The following is an 18,610-nucleotide window of genomic DNA, read 5'->3' as shown; positions in this document are numbered from 1 at the left end:
AGAAGGCAAGAATAGTGTTCTTCAATTAATCATAAGCCCAAACGCCAATCTTACAGTTGTAGAAATGCAAAGATTACAAGTCTTCATGAGAAGAGGAGAGCATAAGAAAACTCCAGGCAGTAGGGAGAGAACCCTTTACAATGAGGCTTAAACGACATTATATAGAAAATGGTCACAAAGGTGATCATGATCCCTGCATGTCAGTCTAGAAGTGCAGGGAAGTGCATGCACTTGACTTGTACATGCAAGCAACCTAGCCATACCCACAAAGGGCAATCCTGAGAAGGTGGATTGACTAACCTTCCAAAGTCCGACATGACAGTCATGACACAAGTCACCAAGCATGGCCTCGTACCTCCCTTGATGGAAATCCTGCCAAAAACATTAAATACCACAAAAAAAGGTGCGTAAGTCACCAAAACTGTCGGAGAATTTAAAGCCTTGAGTGTCGATCATGCCATCCAGAAGTGTTGCCAGTCGGAAGTAAGCTTGAAATACTTTGAAGATTGGGGTCACCGTAGTTGGGGAACTTCGAAGACCAGGGTCACCGTAGTTGGGGAACTTCGGAGACCGGGGTCACCGTAGTTGGGGAACTTTGAGGACCAGAGTCACCGTAGTTGGGGAACTTTGGAGTTCGGGGTCATCATAGTTGGGGAACTTCGGGGACCGGGGTCACCATAGTTTGGGAACTTTGGGGACCGGAGTCATCGTAGTTGGGGAACTTCGGGGACCGGAGTCACTATAGTTGGGGAACTTCGGGGACCCACAGTTTTGGGGTCAAAGAAAAAGGAACTTGGGAACCTGGGGGTTTCAGAGTTCCGGGGTTGAAGAACTAGGAACTTGAGAACCTGGGGGTTCCGGAGTTATGGGGTTGAAGAACTAGGAACTTGGGAACCTGGGCGTTCCAGAGTTTTGGGGTTGAAGAACTAGGAACTTGAGAACCTAGAGGTTCTAGAGTTCTAGGGTTGAAGAACTAGGAACTTGGGAACCTGGGGGTTCCGAAGTTCTGGGGTTGAAGAACTAGGAACTTGGGAACCTGGGGGTTCCGGAGTTTTGGGGTTGAAGAACTAGGAACTTTGGAACCTGGGGGTTCTAGAGTTCCGGGGTTGAGGAACTAGGAACTTCAGAATCTGGGGGTTCTAGATTTCGGGGTTGAAGAACAAGGAACTTGGGAACCTTGGGGTTCTGGAGTTCAAGGGTTGAAGAACTGCGAACTTGGGAACTTGGGGGTTCCGGAGTTTCGGAATTCCAGGGTAGAAGAACAAGGAACCTGGGAACCTGGGGGTTCTGGAGTTTCGAGGTTGAGGAACTAGGAACTTCAAAAGCTGGGGGTTACGGAGTTCTGGGGTTGAGGAAGAGAAGACTTAGGAACTTTGGAGACCTGGGTCACTGTAGTTGGGGAAACTTCAGAGACTTGGGTTACCGTAGTTGGGGAAACTTTGGAGAGCTAGGTCACCGTAGTTGGGAAGACTTGGGAACCTGGGAACTTTAGGGTTCCAGAGTTTTGAGGCAAGAGAACAAGAGACCAAGGAAGGGAACTTCAGAATCTCAGGGTTCTAGAGTTCCGGGAAAGAGAGAGGAAGAGAAGGCTTGGGAAAGGAACTTCCGACAAGACAACACTTCATACTTTATGATTCCATCGTCTTCTCCTAGATTGAACTGGGGTAGCGCTGGTCCATGGAACATATCTCTGATCGGTTCTCACTGATGGACCAAGGGTGTCATAAAATGACAACACTACCCAAACATGATTGAGAATAGCATGAAAGTTATGCCTCCATCTTGTGAATTTAAAATTTACCACCAATATGTATGCATGATAATTTAAGGGTTGTTCAAGAAACTTTTACCCAATTTGTCATGAAGGAGAGAGATCCATTCAATTGTAATACTATGGAGAAGGGTGATACCAATATGTTCAAGTGAAAACTAATAAATTTAGAAGGCAGGCATTATAGCTTCTTATAAGGATGTTATAGATCAAGAGGTACTCATGAAATACTTGGAAGGTTATTTAGTACCCTTAAGGGGCTCTTATTGATAGCTAAACCATAGAATATAAATGAGGGTTAAATCTAAAACCATTATTTAGAGTTAGAAAAGAAAGTTGGCATTTCTTTCTCTAACATAAATAGTATGATAGGAAAAAATAAGCTAGTGAAAAGGAAAAAGGAAATGAAAAGTGAAGGGGAAGAGGAATGCAACAATAATCACAATTACACACATAGGATAGACAAGTATATTTTTGAAGTTGCATATGGATTTAGCTCCTCTAAAGAGCATAAAAAAAGAAGAATTAGAATTGTTGTATGTATGAGAAAGGGAAAGGAGACTGATTGAAGCTCCAAAATAGATATTCAATTATCATATGTCACTATGAGGAAAGGTTCACATTCCTAAAAAATTTAATCTCAATATTAAAGCGGTTTATCCAGTTTTCTTTCATAAAAAATTATGTAAATGGCTAAAGTATATTCTTTATTTGATATGCATTCATAAATAATCCCCTTTTGATAAGATTTAAGTTTAAAATTTGGCTTGAGACTAAAAATAATCCTTATCGACATTCCTTTAGATGTGTTTTTTGGTGCTTCAGCAAACTTGTAACTCAAATAATATTCTAGTTTTTTCATCTCTATTAAAAATAATGAAATTTCAAAGAACAACAAATGATTATCCAAAGGTCTTTACATGTACATCTGGGCCTACAAGGTAGATCAATTGTTCACGACAAGATTGACTACGATTAGCATAATAAGAGGATAGAATATGAAATCTCAATATTAAGGCAGTTTATCCATTTTTCTTTCATCAAAAATTATGTAAATGGAAAAAGTATATTCTTTATTTGATATGCATTCATAAATAGTCCCCTTTTGATAAAATTTAAGTTTAATATTTGGCTTGAGACTAAAAATAATCCTTATCGACATTCCTTTAGATGTGTTTTTGGGTTCTTTAGCACACTTGTAACTCAAATAATATTCTAGATTTTTCATCTCTCCTAAAAATAATGAAATTTCAAAGAACAACACATGATTATCCAAAGGTCTTTACATGTACATCTGGGCTTACAAGGTAGATCAATTGTTCACGACAAGATTGACTACGATTGGCGCAATAAGAGGATAGAATAGAACAATATCAATGACTACACATCCATAAGAAATGGAGGAGGATGAAGCAAGGCTTAGAAAGTGAAAAGATGATTTGTTACAAATTTTCTTTTTAATTTTCTTTACGATTTTAGATTTTATGTAAGAAGTTAAAAGATAGAAGAAGACTTTAATAAGTCCAAATAAGATCAAGGAGCTTCATCTTTTAATTGAAATAATGTCTTTTATAGAGTTGAAGTCAAGATTAATACAGTCTTTTTAAAGGAAAGGTTGGGAAAGGAATTTGCTAGATCAATAGATTACTCAAAAAGAAGTGTACTTTGGTTTACACAAGATGATTCTTGATCGAAAGATCCCTCTTGGATGGCTAAATCTACCCAAATATGATCTAGAATAGCATGAAAGTTATGCCTCTATCTTATGAATTTAGAATTTACCACCAATATGTATGCGTGATAATTTAAGGGTTGTTCAAGAAAATTTTACCCAATTTATCATGAAAGAGAGAGATCCATTCAATTGTAATACTATGGAGAAGGGTGATGCCAATATGTTCAAGTGAAAACTAATGAATTTAGAAAGAAGGCATTATAGCTTCTTATAAGGATGTTATAGATTGAGAGGTACTCGTGAAATACTAGGAAGGTTATTTAGTACCCTCAAGGGGCTCTTATTGATAGCTAAACCATAGAATATAAATGAGGGTTAAATCTAAATCCATTATTTAGAGTTAGAAAAGAAAGTGGGCATTTCTTTCTCCAACATAAATAGTATGGTAGGAAAAAATAAGCTAGTGAAATGGAAAAAGGAAATGAAAAGTGAATGGGAAGAGGAATGCAAGAATAATCACAATTACACACATAGGATAGACAAGTATATTTTTGAAGTTGCATATGGATTTAGGTCCTCCAAAGAACATAAAAGAAAGAAGAATAAGAATTGTTGTATGTGTGAGAAAGGGAAAGTACACTGATTGAAGCTCCAAAATAGATAATCAATTATCATATGTCACTACGACGAAAGGTTCACGTTCCTAAAAAAATTAATCTCAATATTAAAGCGGTTTATCCAGTTTTCTTTCATCAAAAATTATGTAAATGGCAAAAGTATATTCTTTATTTGATATGCATTCATAAATAATCCCCTTTTGATAAAATTTAAGTTTAAAATTTGGCTTGAGACTAAAAGTAATATTTATCGACATTCCTTTAGATGTGTTTTTGGGTGCTTTAGCACACTTGTAACTCAAATAATCTTCTAGATTTTTCATCTCTCCTAAAAATAATGAAATTTTAAAGAATAAAAAATGATTATCCAAAGGTCTTTACATGTACATCTGGGCCTACAAGGTAGATCAATTGTTCAAGGTATTTGTTGTTTACATAAAGTAACTTACTTAATTGTTCTTCTACAATCTTATTGTAAAGATTGAATCTAAAAGATGAAGAGATTTATGTCACTTTTTGTTAGGGATATGTGTTGTAAACCTTGTGTAACATAAATTCTTTTCATTAATTCAATACAAAATTTATTTGGGATGCATTATTAGGAGATGTGTTTAGAAACATTAAATATTTATTTGAGTCCACTTGTAAAGTTATATGTAATATTGGCGCTATATTTTATGTGTGAAATGCACATGTGAAACAATATTAAATAATTGGGAAACTTAGTACTAAAAAATAAATGAGGGGTTAATGGTTTTGCGTAGACATGATTTTGAGGCAAGGCAAATACCTTGACCTTACCACTTGGGTGTATTTGTGTGAGCTTGATTCCATAAAATATGGCACATGTTTATGTTTTGAGGTTGGTCATTGGTGATATTTAGCTTAGTTGTCGTTATATTGAGTATTCTTCTAAAGAGTACATATTAAGGCATGGCATATAATGTGTTGATACATGTTTGAACACGTGGTGGATGCATTTGTTCAACACTTTTGAATGATGATTCAATTTCAATATATTTATACATTATTATTATACTAATTACAATGATGGTGGCTCCGTCAATGATCTTGTCCTATTCCTGCCAATACTAATCAATCTTGTCAAATCAATCTATTAACAAAGAAACTTAGCCCTACAATGTAACCATCAGCTGAACGAGTGGCGAATAAAATTTTGTTTGATACGTACAATGTAACTCGATTGAAACAAATTGTATCAAATCATCTGCTAACTTTCTAAGCCTTGCTTCATCCTCATCCATTTATTATGGATGCGTACTCAATGATCTTGTCCTATCATGCCAATCGTAGTAAACTTAGTCCTACACGGAACCACTAGTTGAACCTGTGGTGGAAGAGGAGTCAAAGTCTTTGCAAAAGTCTTGTATTAAAAGTATAATATTCATGTTCATGTCAGCATGGTTAGTGAGAGATCCTTTTCGAAGGTTTGATGTAGATGTAGACAGTCACGGATGCATTTAGTATGGTTAGTGGTAGATCGTTGTCAAAGTTTGATGTCGATGTAGACAGGCACGGATGCATTTAGTGGGAGGTCTTTTTTGAAATTTCTAATAGGAAAGAGGTTATCTCTCAACCAAACAATGCTGCCCATCGTGTTATTGCTGTCTCCCACTATACTCAAGATTGGGGAGATTTCAATATGGGTTTCTGGAGACAATTCGTTGATTCACAGCCACAATATTCTTGGTGATATGATTTAATTTTCGTTGTTATATATGTTAGTGTTTGGAGATTCTATTTTAATTTAATATACCATGAAGACAAAAAGCAAAATAAAAATGATAACTACAAATCATCTATAAGACAATATGATACATATAGAGTGAATGGTTCCCCATAAAAATTAATGAAAATTCAAGTTGTTGAGATGTATAATATCCATGAGACTTAAGTAATAAGACAATATATTCAAACAAAATGAAAGGATGCTATAATTTGTTGTTGTTGCAAGAAAATTTAAATTAATACTTATTTATTTGTATTAGGTAATGCAACTATTTAATTTGTAACACATAGAAGGAAAATTGGTTTTTTAAGCTTTCATGTTTCAACTTTTTTTTTCTTTTATATAGCATGAACAAGCTTAGTGATATTATAAAATCATGATGTGATATATTCTAAAGTTGTTGTTGAAAATATAGTCTTGAATTCAAAATATTGATAGGTTTTCTGGTATCGAAAATAGATGCAAATTACAAGAAAAGAAGAAAGGTTAACTCTTTTTTTGTATGATTATCTTCAATGGTTCTTCACCTTTGATAGCTCCAATAATCCATTTAGCAGCTAAACATGTCCCTTGTGTTTTAGGATTAATTAACCCCAAGCCACATTTATGTTTAAGTTGAATGCAATGAGTCCATGATTTGGAAATGAATCCCATATTACCATCCAATTTGGCCCAAATAAATCGTCGTATAATTTTAGTTAAGTCATCATAACCTTTTGTAGAAGGCAACTAGAGTGGAATGAATAATAAAAATCTGTGGCAAGAAGTATTTTGTTAACAACTCGAATTTTACCAGCCAAAGAAAGATATTTGTTCCCCCAACTAATTTTTTTATTTTTTACTCTGTTAAGATACTAGTTCCAAATATTAGAAAGAGAAATACCAATACCAAATGGTATCCCAAGATACCTCATGATTTCTCCATGCCTAATTTGTTTGCAATCCTAAGGAATCCATGGAGGAATAGGCCCTACTTAAACCATTAAAAAATTTACCATGGGCAAGTTTTGAGCCTGAAACAACATAGTACAATTCTAGTATATCCATTGTTTTGGAGATGTTTTTTTCATTATTTTGTAAAAGTAGCATGCTATCATCAACATAATGAGAGTTAATTATAACAAACATTTTTTGGGGCTAGAGATTCCATAAATAAGATTCAAACTATTGGCTCTTTCAAGAATATATCCTAGTGCATCAACTGTGAGAGCATAGAGATATGACACTAAGGGAAAACCTTCTCGAATTGATCTTTGTAGAAGAAATGAATCTCTCATCATCTTATTGATAATAATCCAAGCATTAGCATCTCAAAATAGAATTTGAATACGAGCCTAGATTTTAAAACCAAAACCCAACCGTTAAAGAATTTTGAGGATTAAGTTCCAATGAATTCTATCATATGCTTTATCAAAATCTAGTTTGGTCAAACTAGCATTTTGACTAGTTTGTTGAGCCTTTTCACCATGGTTTGTAATTATGAAGAACCACATTTTCTTATTATTAAGTTGTACTTACAACTATGGTTGAATATTTTAAATTTTAAATTTTAATATTTCAAACTATAGAATTTTTCTTCTATTGAAAAAAAAGATGCAATGATATGTACAATAGAATCAGTTTATATAAGATCTAAATAAAAAAGAAAAGACTATATGAAAAATTTTCACCTTGCATATATTTTTAAAGATAAAAATACTAGCACAACAAAAAATTTGTTTATTGCATAAAACTCAACAATTATTTAATACAAAATGAATCTCATATTCCACCCTTAATCTTCAAAAGTAATTTTAGACATACATGAATCATGCAAAAAGATAAATATGGTAGAAAATCTCTGAAGCCATACATGAAAAAAAGCCAAAAATTATATAAGATGAAAAGTATGTAAAATATGAAGAGATTTTGCCATGACTATAAAACATGCAAAGTATGAAAAAATTACTATCGTCCTCCCACTTGTTGATCTCTTTATATAGGGATTTATAAATCTAAACTATTAATTGTTTATAACAACCATGCCCATTTATATTATGTAGGACAAGAAACATTCTCAAACTACTCATAGTTTTGTCACTAAATCAATAGCATTATTCTATGTATCAACCTTTTCTAATAATCCTCATTTTCCTTCAAGTATTTTTCTTTAAAATGCATATTTTACTCTAATATGCTTTGACCAAGCATGATAAATAGGATTCTTGGCCAAATATATTGCACTCTAACTATCATAGTCAATGTATATAAATTTTTGTTTCAATCCAAACAATAAAGCACAACCTCTATAGTGATACTACTTCCTTACATGAATGATGAGCTACCATCTAGTTAGCATATTTTGTGTGTAATACAACCATTACCTATATTATTTTTCATCAAACTTACTACTCAAAAGTTATTCAATACATATCTACTAGATAATCTTCAACCTAATTAGAATCCATAATTTTTAATGACTCTAAATTTTTATTTTCGTCATCTCTCCTTCATGAAAAGTTGCATAAGTTGATGTTCCATAAAGGACTTCATGTGAAATATCAAGTTTAGTTCAAAATATTGTAGATATGAGCATTGCAACTATTCTCGTATAAGAAATCTCACATATTTTCTCAATTTTACCTCCTATTTGAAAATATATTTTAGTAGACAATAATTTACTATCAAAAAATAGATTTTCCATAGGCTTACTATCTTGCAACCTTAATCTATACAAATTGAATTCAACATATATCTTTTAACGTAACCACAAAATTTCTATTTGTGCGATTGATTATAATTTCTATAATAAAAATAAATTTTGTAGCACAAATATCTCTCATTTCAAATTGTAAGTTAGCTTTCATTCTCATATTATTACGAATTAACAATATGCCATCTTATACGCAACACAATGATAAGAATGTCGTAACCTACACATTTGAAATCAATTAAATAAAATCACACTACTTCCTTACATGCATGAGCAACTACCATCTACTTAGCGTATGTTGTATACAATGGAACCATTACCTATCTTTTTAGATATCAAACTTACTCCAGAAATATTGAGCACATATCTACCAATTTATCCTCAACCTAATTAAAATCCAAAATCTTTTATGAGTTTAAAGTTTTATTGCTGGGTTTGTCCAATATTGTTTTCTTGATTGGATATAATTGTACTCATAACTATGAATTCATGTGCAATGTCAAGTCTAGTTCAAAACATTGTAGACATGAGTATGCCAACTATTCTAATATAATAAATCTCACACATTTTCTCAATTTTACTTTCTATTTGAAAACACTTTCGAGTAGACAAATTTTTATTAATAAGAAATGAAGTTTCCATAAGCTTGCTATCTTGAAACTGAAATCTCAACAAAATCAATTCAATATATTTATTTTTATATAACTATAAATTTTTATTTTCACAATTGATTCTAATTTTTATAATGAAAATAATTTATCCAAATCAAATTGTAAGAGAGTTTTCATTCTCATATTATTAAGAATTAATATTATGTCATCTATATGCAATAATATGATAACAAAATTCTATCCTTCATATTTGAAATAGAAATAAGGTCGCCACTCAACTATAAAATATACTACTTTTGTCCAACATTTAAATTTACAAATGAGTAAGATACACGTCTCTATTGGAAAAAATCCTGATTATTTTTAAAGATAGAAAGGAAATATATGTTATAATATTTAAATCCTATTTGAAAATAGCGAGGAACTGTGTAATCCATTAGAACTTAACAATCTATCCTTCCTTGTTGCTCTCCATGTATCCATCAACAACAGAAATAACCACTACTAACGAGCATCGAGGGATTCTGTAACCATGGCATTTGATTGAGATGAAGATGTGGTTAGAGTGGTACTTTCTCCACGTACTTTGTACGCCACATCTATGAATGCTGGCTGCAGAGGTTTCTGAAAATCGATCTCAGCTTTACTCAACAGTAATGTCACAACCTCTGACATGGATGGTCTATTAGAGGCAGCACCTTGTATGCATAGAAGTGCAAGGTTTATCACCCTCACCACCTCTTCATCGCTATACCCTTCCATTCTTTCTTGACTTTCCACCATCTTTAAAACCTTGTTTTCTTCATATAGGCTCCAGACCTGCAATAAATTTTTATTTATTTATAATGATCAAGCTTTTTAACGGAGAGAATGATGGGATAAAAGGATTAAAATAGTCCTATTAGAGTATTAAAATACCCATTCAAGAAGATATTGCATATGAGGTGGTTGATTCAAGTCAATGCTTTTTCTGCCACTGACAATTTCAAGAACCACCACACCAAAGCTATAGGTGTCAGCTTTCTCTGTTAGTTGCCCATGGCCAGCATATTCAGGAGCCGTGTATCCTCTGCAAAGGAAAAAAAAATGGTCTTACTATATTTGAAAATTTTGATTAGAAAAATGATGGGAGTAAGCAGAGGTTTTCTCACAAGGTTCCTGCTAATTTTGTGCTAACATGACTTTTATCATTTGGGAGAAGTCTTGCCAGCCCAAAATCTGCTAATTTTGCCTCAAAATTTTGGTCGAGTAATATATTGCTTGATTTAATATCACGATGGATGATACGGACATGGAATTCCTCATGAAGATAGGCCAGACCACGAGCAGTGCCCAGAATAATTTTGAACCTTTCCTTCCAACTCAAAGGATTTCTTTGTTCTCCTACATGTAGAGCAATTCACTAGAGTTTAAAAACCTATCATGTTTGTTGTAACACATGACAGAAGCGAAAGAGGAAAGTTACAGAATATCAAACCAAATAATTTTCTGTCGAGGCTGCTGTTGGGCATGTACTCATAAACCAGGAGTCTTTCTTGGCCTTGTCTGCAACAACCAAGTAAACGCACAAGATTTTTGTGATGAACATTGGAAATAAGTTTCACTTCGCTTTCGAATTCAGATACTGCCCGTGCAGATTGACCTAATATCAGCTTCTTTACTGCCACATCTTTACCATTTTTCAACGTACCCTGAAAATATCAAAGAACCCATCATTTGAATAATATAAACGCAGAAGCCTAATTAGAAAATGAAATAAGTGATAATATACCTTGAATACTTCACCAAACCCTCCTTCTCCAAGCTTATTTGCTTGATCAAAATTGTTAGTTGCCTTTTTCAGTATCTCGAAATCAAAATCTCCTGGCCCTTGAAGTTCTGTTGCTTCTTCTTCAGTATCCACTGTTCCATATATTTGTTACATTAGTATAGATTAAGATCGAACTGACTTTCAAGACATTTGCAACTCCTTATCTATAATATATTTAAATTAGCGTTTAAGAGTTCACCTTGTTTCTGCCCTGTCCTCGTTATCCGCTTCCGGAAAACAAGGAGACAAGTTATGAGGCCAAGTATGAATACCCCTCCCACAACACCAATTATTACCCACACTGTAGAACTCACCTTCTTCTTCCCTGAAAATCAAAAAATTCAATCTCGCTCCTAAGGAAAAGTGCCTAACACTATAAATTCAATCTTGCTTCTAAGGAAAAGTGTCAAAAAAAAAAAAAAAGGTCAACAAAATTGCAAGCTCTTCAATTGAATATATAATGAAATTCTCACCTGTGTGTAAGAAAGGTTCCAAATCGATAGTCGCATTGCTTGGGAAAAAGGGTTTGGAATCGTAGCGCAAGTAGCAGCCGGCGTCTATAGCCCTCCCCTGGGAGCGAGGAAAACACTTATTTATGTTGGTCTTAGCAGTACTCAGGCATTCTTCGCAGGAATCCCTTTCAATGGAACGTATACACGAGGCAAGTCCATAAATTGTCTTGTTAGACGGCCCTTGTCTAGTCTGTGCAGCAAAATAACCATTTATTCTTGGAGTTGCAGTGCAGAGATCGCTTATCAAACTTTGAGCAGTTGCCGAAGACGAATTGGACATGGTTACGTTGGCATTACCGCAGATCTGTTTATTTACCTCATCGGTGTAGCTTGAAATGTAATAGTTATAGTTCTCGTAACGCAGAAAGCATCCGTCGTAGCCTGCCCTGGCGCCGGTAATATTATTGGGACAGACGCCAATTTGTTTTGTTGCTACCTTGATGCAGGTAGCGCAATCAGCAGAGGACTTATCCTTTCTACACTGCGCCAGTACATATACTGAATCTACCTGATCTGCTCCTACCGACACATTGCTTGTAGCAAACCCATATGGAACAACATTTTCCACCACGGCTGCCACAGCCACCTTTAAATTTCCCGCAAAGAGTTTAACGTTGTTGATGGGGGCGGTGCTGCATGAAAAGGCTAAAAGTCTGGCCTCAGGATCTGCTCTCATGGGGGCAATTAGCATACATAATAAAATAATAAAACTTACAATTTTTTCCACTCTGGTTTCTCCCATTGACATGGGAGATGAACTTGAAATACCAGCGTGAGTACGGTATTTAGCTGCTGTGAAGGCCAACAAATCGTGTGAACTCCTATATTGAATAGAGGATACATATACCTTTATTTCTTTTTTATTTTGTTTTCACTTAGTATTATTATTTATTTATGATGCCGAAGGTCAACAATGTATTAATGCACTCACAGACTTTTCATATAAATATGACAACATTTCAAAGCACACGAAAGACTTAGCTGTATAAAAGTAAATTTCACATGACTAAAGTCATAAATATCTTTGCCACCACATAATAATTTAGATGTACAAAAGATCCGACCTTTCAACTGACTATATAATTTTTAATATTGAATCAAACATGTTTATAAAGAATAGGAGCTACCAATCAAGAGCTAAAGAAATGTACATTGTCTGATAATAGGTACAAAGTAGTTGTCAGACGGGTGAAAGACTCAATTCATTTCATATATTAAATACTTTTATTTTGACAAACATTACTAGCAAATTAGAATTGTAGCACTTGTTCTTTAATTTGCTGAAGTTGTTTTATGATTTTTCTATTCTTCTTGTATAAACTTAGAACTGCGAAAATAGAAAAGCCACTTGAAGAAAAATATCAGAATAAAGTCTTAAAGTGATAGTTGTCTGATGATAGTTTTTGGGAGACATTGTAAAATATTTAGTTTTAACATTGGCATGTGTACCAAAACCAAAGATAACTTCTTTTCAATTTAGTTCATTATAGAAAATAGCATAAAAGTTTTTAAACATAAGTGGTAATTGCTTCCTAAAACATATGTAGTCCTAAAATATATGTTTCATATTCTCAACACATAGGCAAAAGGCACAATTATTTAGTTGAATCATCATAAATTTCAATCTATCCTCGACACATAGCTTGCAATGTAAAATTTTCTAGGCTAGCACTTGAGTATACAAATCATCTTTTGACTTCCATATTTGACCACTCATTTTGAATCAAAATTTGAAAGCAATTTGCATTTCCACTTATTATTGAGACGAGGTGTAAGAGGCCAATAAGGAAGGATATGAGAATAAACACTTTTTAAAGGAAGACAATTCAACAGATTGAATGACAACCATTTCCAATCTTAAAAACATTATACTCTCTGGCAATGCAATGTTTCATAGAGAGATCAATAGGGATTAAGGACTACACAAAGATAAGAAAATGTTAAAATTTATCACTCAGTTCATAATGCTCTTTGATATGAAACCAAGAGTCCTAATCAAATGTGTTCAAATCACAAATATATTTGAATGTGTGAATTCCCTTTTTAAACAAATAATAAGCATGTCTTGGAAAGCTAATAGGAAGTGGATGATTATGAATTTAATAATCCGATTCCACCATATTGAAGTTGAGGCAAAATTGAAACCATGTTGCAAGGAAGAGTTATTCCACTCTAAAAAAATGGCAAACTATTTGCCAAGATTTTCAAATAGACCAAGCCTATTACATGTTTGGTGTAGGGTTTATTCTTGTGATTGACTTGTAGATGCATTAATATTATTCTAGGCCAATATGTGAATGTAATTATGATTATAACTCATATATAAAGTTGATCTAGGTCCATTCCTAATGTGTTTCTTTAATGTGAATATCTAGAAGTTATGATTGATATATAAGTATGTCGGCGATGTTGTGTGAGTAGCATCGTAATCATTGTACGGTTTCACCTAGAGATTATATGCATTGTGACAAGGATTTCTGATGTTGATCTGATCAAAAAGTTACTAAGTAACCAAACCCGAAGGTCTACAATTATATCTCTTGTATTTATGTAGGATTGGTGGCTCACAAGTTGAGTTGGTTCTTAGACCCTAGATTTGTAGATTGGTGTCTCCTATAGATTGCTATTGGAAAATGTATTTGGGGATTGGTGCCTTCAGTAGGTTGGTGCTTACTTCATATTATAAGTGATCTACTATTTTGTGAGGCTCTATTTGGGCAATAGATGCAAGCAATTTTTTTCATCTTGTTTTTTCCCTTTTGGGTTTCTATGTAAATCTGGTAGTCATTTGAGTGAATGTATTTGTGTGTTTGTTGATAATTTTCTTTATCCTTAGGGATTCAAAATTAGTAAATTCTACTTTGATGATTTGGGGGTCATGCTTGGATAAATTATTAATGATAACTAATGTTTAATAAAATTGAAATTGATATCTATTGATTCACTCTTCCATGTTTACTGGAATGATAGTCATTACTGTCTTATATGTCTCTAAAGGGTTTGGGCATAACAAGAAGGAATGTCTATGCAGATCGCACCTCTTCATAAAAATATAATTTGTTATTCCCACGCGCCTTTTCATAATGAAACAATTCCTCTTGCATTTGCTATCAGTAGTGAACAATCATAAATATTAACAGAAATGTCTAGTCATGTAATATCTGACACTAATGACTTATTCATAAATATTTATTATTTAGCATTAATATAAATATATGCAAAAACTAATAAGAAGATTAAATATTAATGAAGGGATATTACACTCACACAAATATACCTAAGTTGTAAGGTCAAGTCATGTGCCTCAAAACCACGAGTAGAAGAGACTATTGATCCCACATTTACTTTTTAGTAATACTTATTCTAATTATTAAATATCTATTTGGTGTTAAATATGACTTTGCATGTGGATCCAAATAAATATTTAAAGTTGTTAAATACATCTCCTAGTGATGCACAACAAATAAATATTTATTTTACATAATTAAAATAATTCATGTTATGCAAGGTGTACAACATCCATTCCTAATAGTAAGTGGTCTAAATCTCTTCATCTTTTCAATTTAATCCTCACAATAAGATTCTAGTAAATCAATTGTCTAAGTTCCAATATGTAAACAACAAATAGAATGAAAAATTAATCTATATTTTAGGAAAATAGCTATATATAAAGACCTTTGGATAGTCATTATTGATTATTTGGACTTTTCTCTTCTTAGGAGATGTGATGTATGTAAAATTTTATTTGAGTAACAAGTATGTTAAGGCACTTGATTACAAATTTCAAGGAATATGGATTAGGATGACTTTTTTGTCCTAAACCAAATTTGAGACTTAAATTTTATGAATTGGGACTATTTATAAACATGTGTCAAATAAATAATTCATTGTTGTTTCATTTAGTTAATTTTTTTTTTAGAAAATCAATTAACTCATCTTCATCTTGAGACCCATATTTTTTTGAACATGCACCTTTCCTCATAGTGGCACATGATAGTTATTATCTATTTTTATGTAGGAGAATCTATGATGTAAGAGCAATCTTTCTTCACCCAAAATATATTGTTTCTCTTTTTAGTAAGAGCTCAAATTGGTAGGGTTACTAAATTTTTAGTAAGTTTATTTGTGAACATATGGACATAAAATCTTACATAGACCTCCCGAATGGTGAAATGAAGCCAATGGCGAAGAAATCACTTCAATGTACCATTTTTCATTTGTGAGGTATTAATATATGCATTTTTTGAAATCTCTTTCAAATATTCAAAGTCAAATTTATACCTTTCAATAAATTTTTATGGACAAGAATTTATCTAAGACATTTCCAATGATATATAACAAATGAAAATCCAATTATTATATCAAAAGTTATGACTTCAAGAAGTTGTACTACCAAATTTTAAAATTTGAAATATCTTTTTGAGTAAAACATAGAAGTTTGAACTTTTGGCAACCAAAAGGGGAGTTATACTTTCCAAAATATTTTAGGGTGATTACACATTCCAAATAAAGAAGTTGAATGAAGGTTACATAGAATAATTCAAAGTGCAGACTATTGCTCCAACTTTTAGTTGTTTGTAATTAGAAAGCCCATGTGGTTGCAGCTCATGATTTTTTTAGTATTTAATTTCGTTTATTAAAGTAATTAAAGAAAAAAAATTATTTTATTTCTTGCAATTTTTTTGTGCTACTCTCTATTGTTGTGTTGTTTATGAGCATTGGGTGGTCTGACCCCCTCATCAAGTAGTATCAGAGTAGAAGTTTCTAATTGTGTCAATAGACCATTGAATGTCAAGCTGTTTTCACTAGGACTATGGATGTGTTTATGAAAAGGTGAGGAAAATGCCTCATGAAGGAACTATGGTGAAAGAAATTTTGTTGTGATAGAAGAGGGTTTTAGAGCCCTCTAGAGACACTTTTGAGCACTACAAAAGGAGATATGTAGAGGAGTTGATGTTAGAAGAAGAGATGAAAGTGAGGATGAATTTAAAGGAGAACAATTTGAAGAAGACAAAGTAGTGGCAATATATCTTAAAGAGGACAAATTTTTTAGGGCCCTTTTTGAGATTGGAAAGAGGTCAAAGATTGAAGTATCAACATTTTTACCTATGTTTAACATTTCAAATTTGATAGAGTATTACATAAGAAGAATTGAAGAGGAACCAACAAAAGTTCAATAGAATATTCTAGCACCTACTTCAAAGAAGGAGATAAAATGTATCTTGGGTAACCATGTGGGTAGAATCATAAGACAAAAACAATATGAAGAGTAGTTGGTTAAATGGAGAGGAAGATTTGTTGAAGATTCATCATGGTTATCTAAGGTTGAGGTTGATTGTCTTGGTCTCTAATTCCTAAGATGTGACAGGGTCACTTCTCAAATTACCTTGAGTGCTTGATGTAGGAGTATCCAGGGTGTAAGAGAAATATTTCATCACTCAAAAATATTATTTCTTTATATTAGTAAGGGCTAAAATTGCCAGGGTTACAATTTTAGTAAGTTAGCATTTGTGCACATATGGACATGAAATATTACATAGAGTTCTAGAATGGTGAAATGAATCCAATGGTGAAGAAAGCACTTTAATGCCATTTTTCATTTGTGAGATATTAATATTTTTATTTTTTGAAATCTCTTTAAAATATTTAATGTTAAATTTGAGGCACTAAGAGGCTCTAGATGGGCCCAAAAATTGGTCAAAATCAAAATATACCCTTTAGGAAAAATTTAAGGACAAATATTTTTTTGAGAGCTTTCAAACGATATATAATAATTGAAAATTGAATAGTCAGATCAAAAGTTATGATTCGGAAAAGTTGTATTACTAAAATTCAAATTTTAAAATATCTTCTTGAGTGGAAAATAGATAGTTGGACTTTTGGCACCCAAAATGGGAGTTACAATTTCCAAAATATTCTAGGATGGTTACACATTCTATATAAAAGAAGGTGAGGGTTATAGAGCATGATCCATAGTGCAAATTGTGGCTCCAACTTGTAGATTTTTGTAATTAGAAAGCCCATGCAGTTATATCTTGTAATTTTTCGAGTATTGTATTTCTTCTATTGAAGCAATAGAAAGAAAAATTATCCTCTCTTGCAAATTTTTGTGTTATTCTATGTTGTGTTGTTTATGAACGTTGGGTGGTGTAAACCCCCTCATCAATTTTGGAGCTCAAATTAGTCTCGTTCCCTTTTCTCACATATTCAACATTCTTATTCTTCATTTTCATGTTCTTTGGAGGAGCCAAATCTATATACAACTTCAAACATGTTTCTTTCATATTGTTATCTTTATCACAATGTGTGTAATAGTGATCATCCTTAAATTCCTTTTACCCATCACTCGCCTTTTCCCTTTTTCTTTTCACTAGTTTATTTTTTCCTACCTTACTATTTACATTAGAGAAAGAGATGACCCTTTTCCTTTCTAACTTTAACTAATGCACATAGAGTTAACCCTTATTTATATTCTTGGGTTTGGCTATCAACGAGAGCCTCTTGAGGGTTCTAAATATCCTACCAAGTATTTCATAAGGACCTATTGATTTATAATACCCTACCAAGTATTTTATAATACCCTACCAAGTATTTCATAAGGACCTATTGATAGAATATTTTTAATGAAAAATCATCGTGTAAAATAAAATTGACTTCTATTTGAATAATCTATTGATATAACAAGCTTGTATACCAAACTCTCCCTTTACAAAAATGATACAAATCACTTAAAGAGACAGACTTAACCATGAGTTGAAGTTGTGGTGGAAGCAGAGCCAAACTCTTCCCAAAAGTCTTGTGTTGAGAGTCATTAAAGCATAGTTAGTGAGATATATGTTTTAAAATTGACGTGGATGTAGACAGGCACGGATGCATTTAGTAGCTAATCAACAAGGCCGGCAAATTCACGAGTCAAGTCAAGCTTTTCTCTCTACCCGCCCCACACTCCATTTTTTTCCACCGCAACCAATAAAAAATACACAACGCTATCCATCCCATTTTTTTCTCTCTAATTGCTTGATTATTTCCGTATTTAAGTTTTAACTTGTTCAGGAAAGTCCGGCCAAAACAAAAGCACAACGCTATCCATCCCATTATCGCATTATTTAATATGGGTTTGCAGCAATCGGTCAATCCACAACCATAATATTCTTAGTTATATGGTTTCTTAA

The 18,610-nt window shown here is 33.0% G+C and overlaps 1 protein-coding gene across 1 annotated transcript; it reads right to left on the bottom strand.

Annotated features, from left to right (window-relative positions):
• Positions 1–9,343: 9,343 nt before the first annotated feature.
• Positions 9,344–12,289, bottom strand: LOC131054425 (cold-responsive protein kinase 1). Its single transcript, XM_057988938.2, has 7 exons — positions 11,400–12,289; positions 11,126–11,251; positions 10,888–11,018; positions 10,594–10,807; positions 10,268–10,499; positions 10,035–10,185; positions 9,344–9,935 (listed from the first exon to the last, which is right to left on the bottom strand). The coding sequence occupies exons 1-7, from the start codon at positions 12,184–12,186 to the stop codon at positions 9,621–9,623; spliced, it is 1,956 nt and encodes a 651-aa protein (XP_057844921.2). The 5' UTR covers positions 12,187–12,289; the 3' UTR covers positions 9,344–9,620.
• Positions 12,290–18,610: the final 6,321 nt, after the last annotated feature.

The sequence above is a fragment of the Cryptomeria japonica genome, chromosome 10 (assembly GCF_030272615.1).
Source record: "Cryptomeria japonica chromosome 10, Sugi_1.0, whole genome shotgun sequence".
NCBI lineage: Eukaryota > Viridiplantae > Streptophyta > Pinopsida > Cupressales > Cupressaceae > Cryptomeria > Cryptomeria japonica.
The sequence above is the reverse complement of the archived record's forward strand: the minus strand, read 5'-3'. Positions and strand labels throughout refer to the sequence as shown.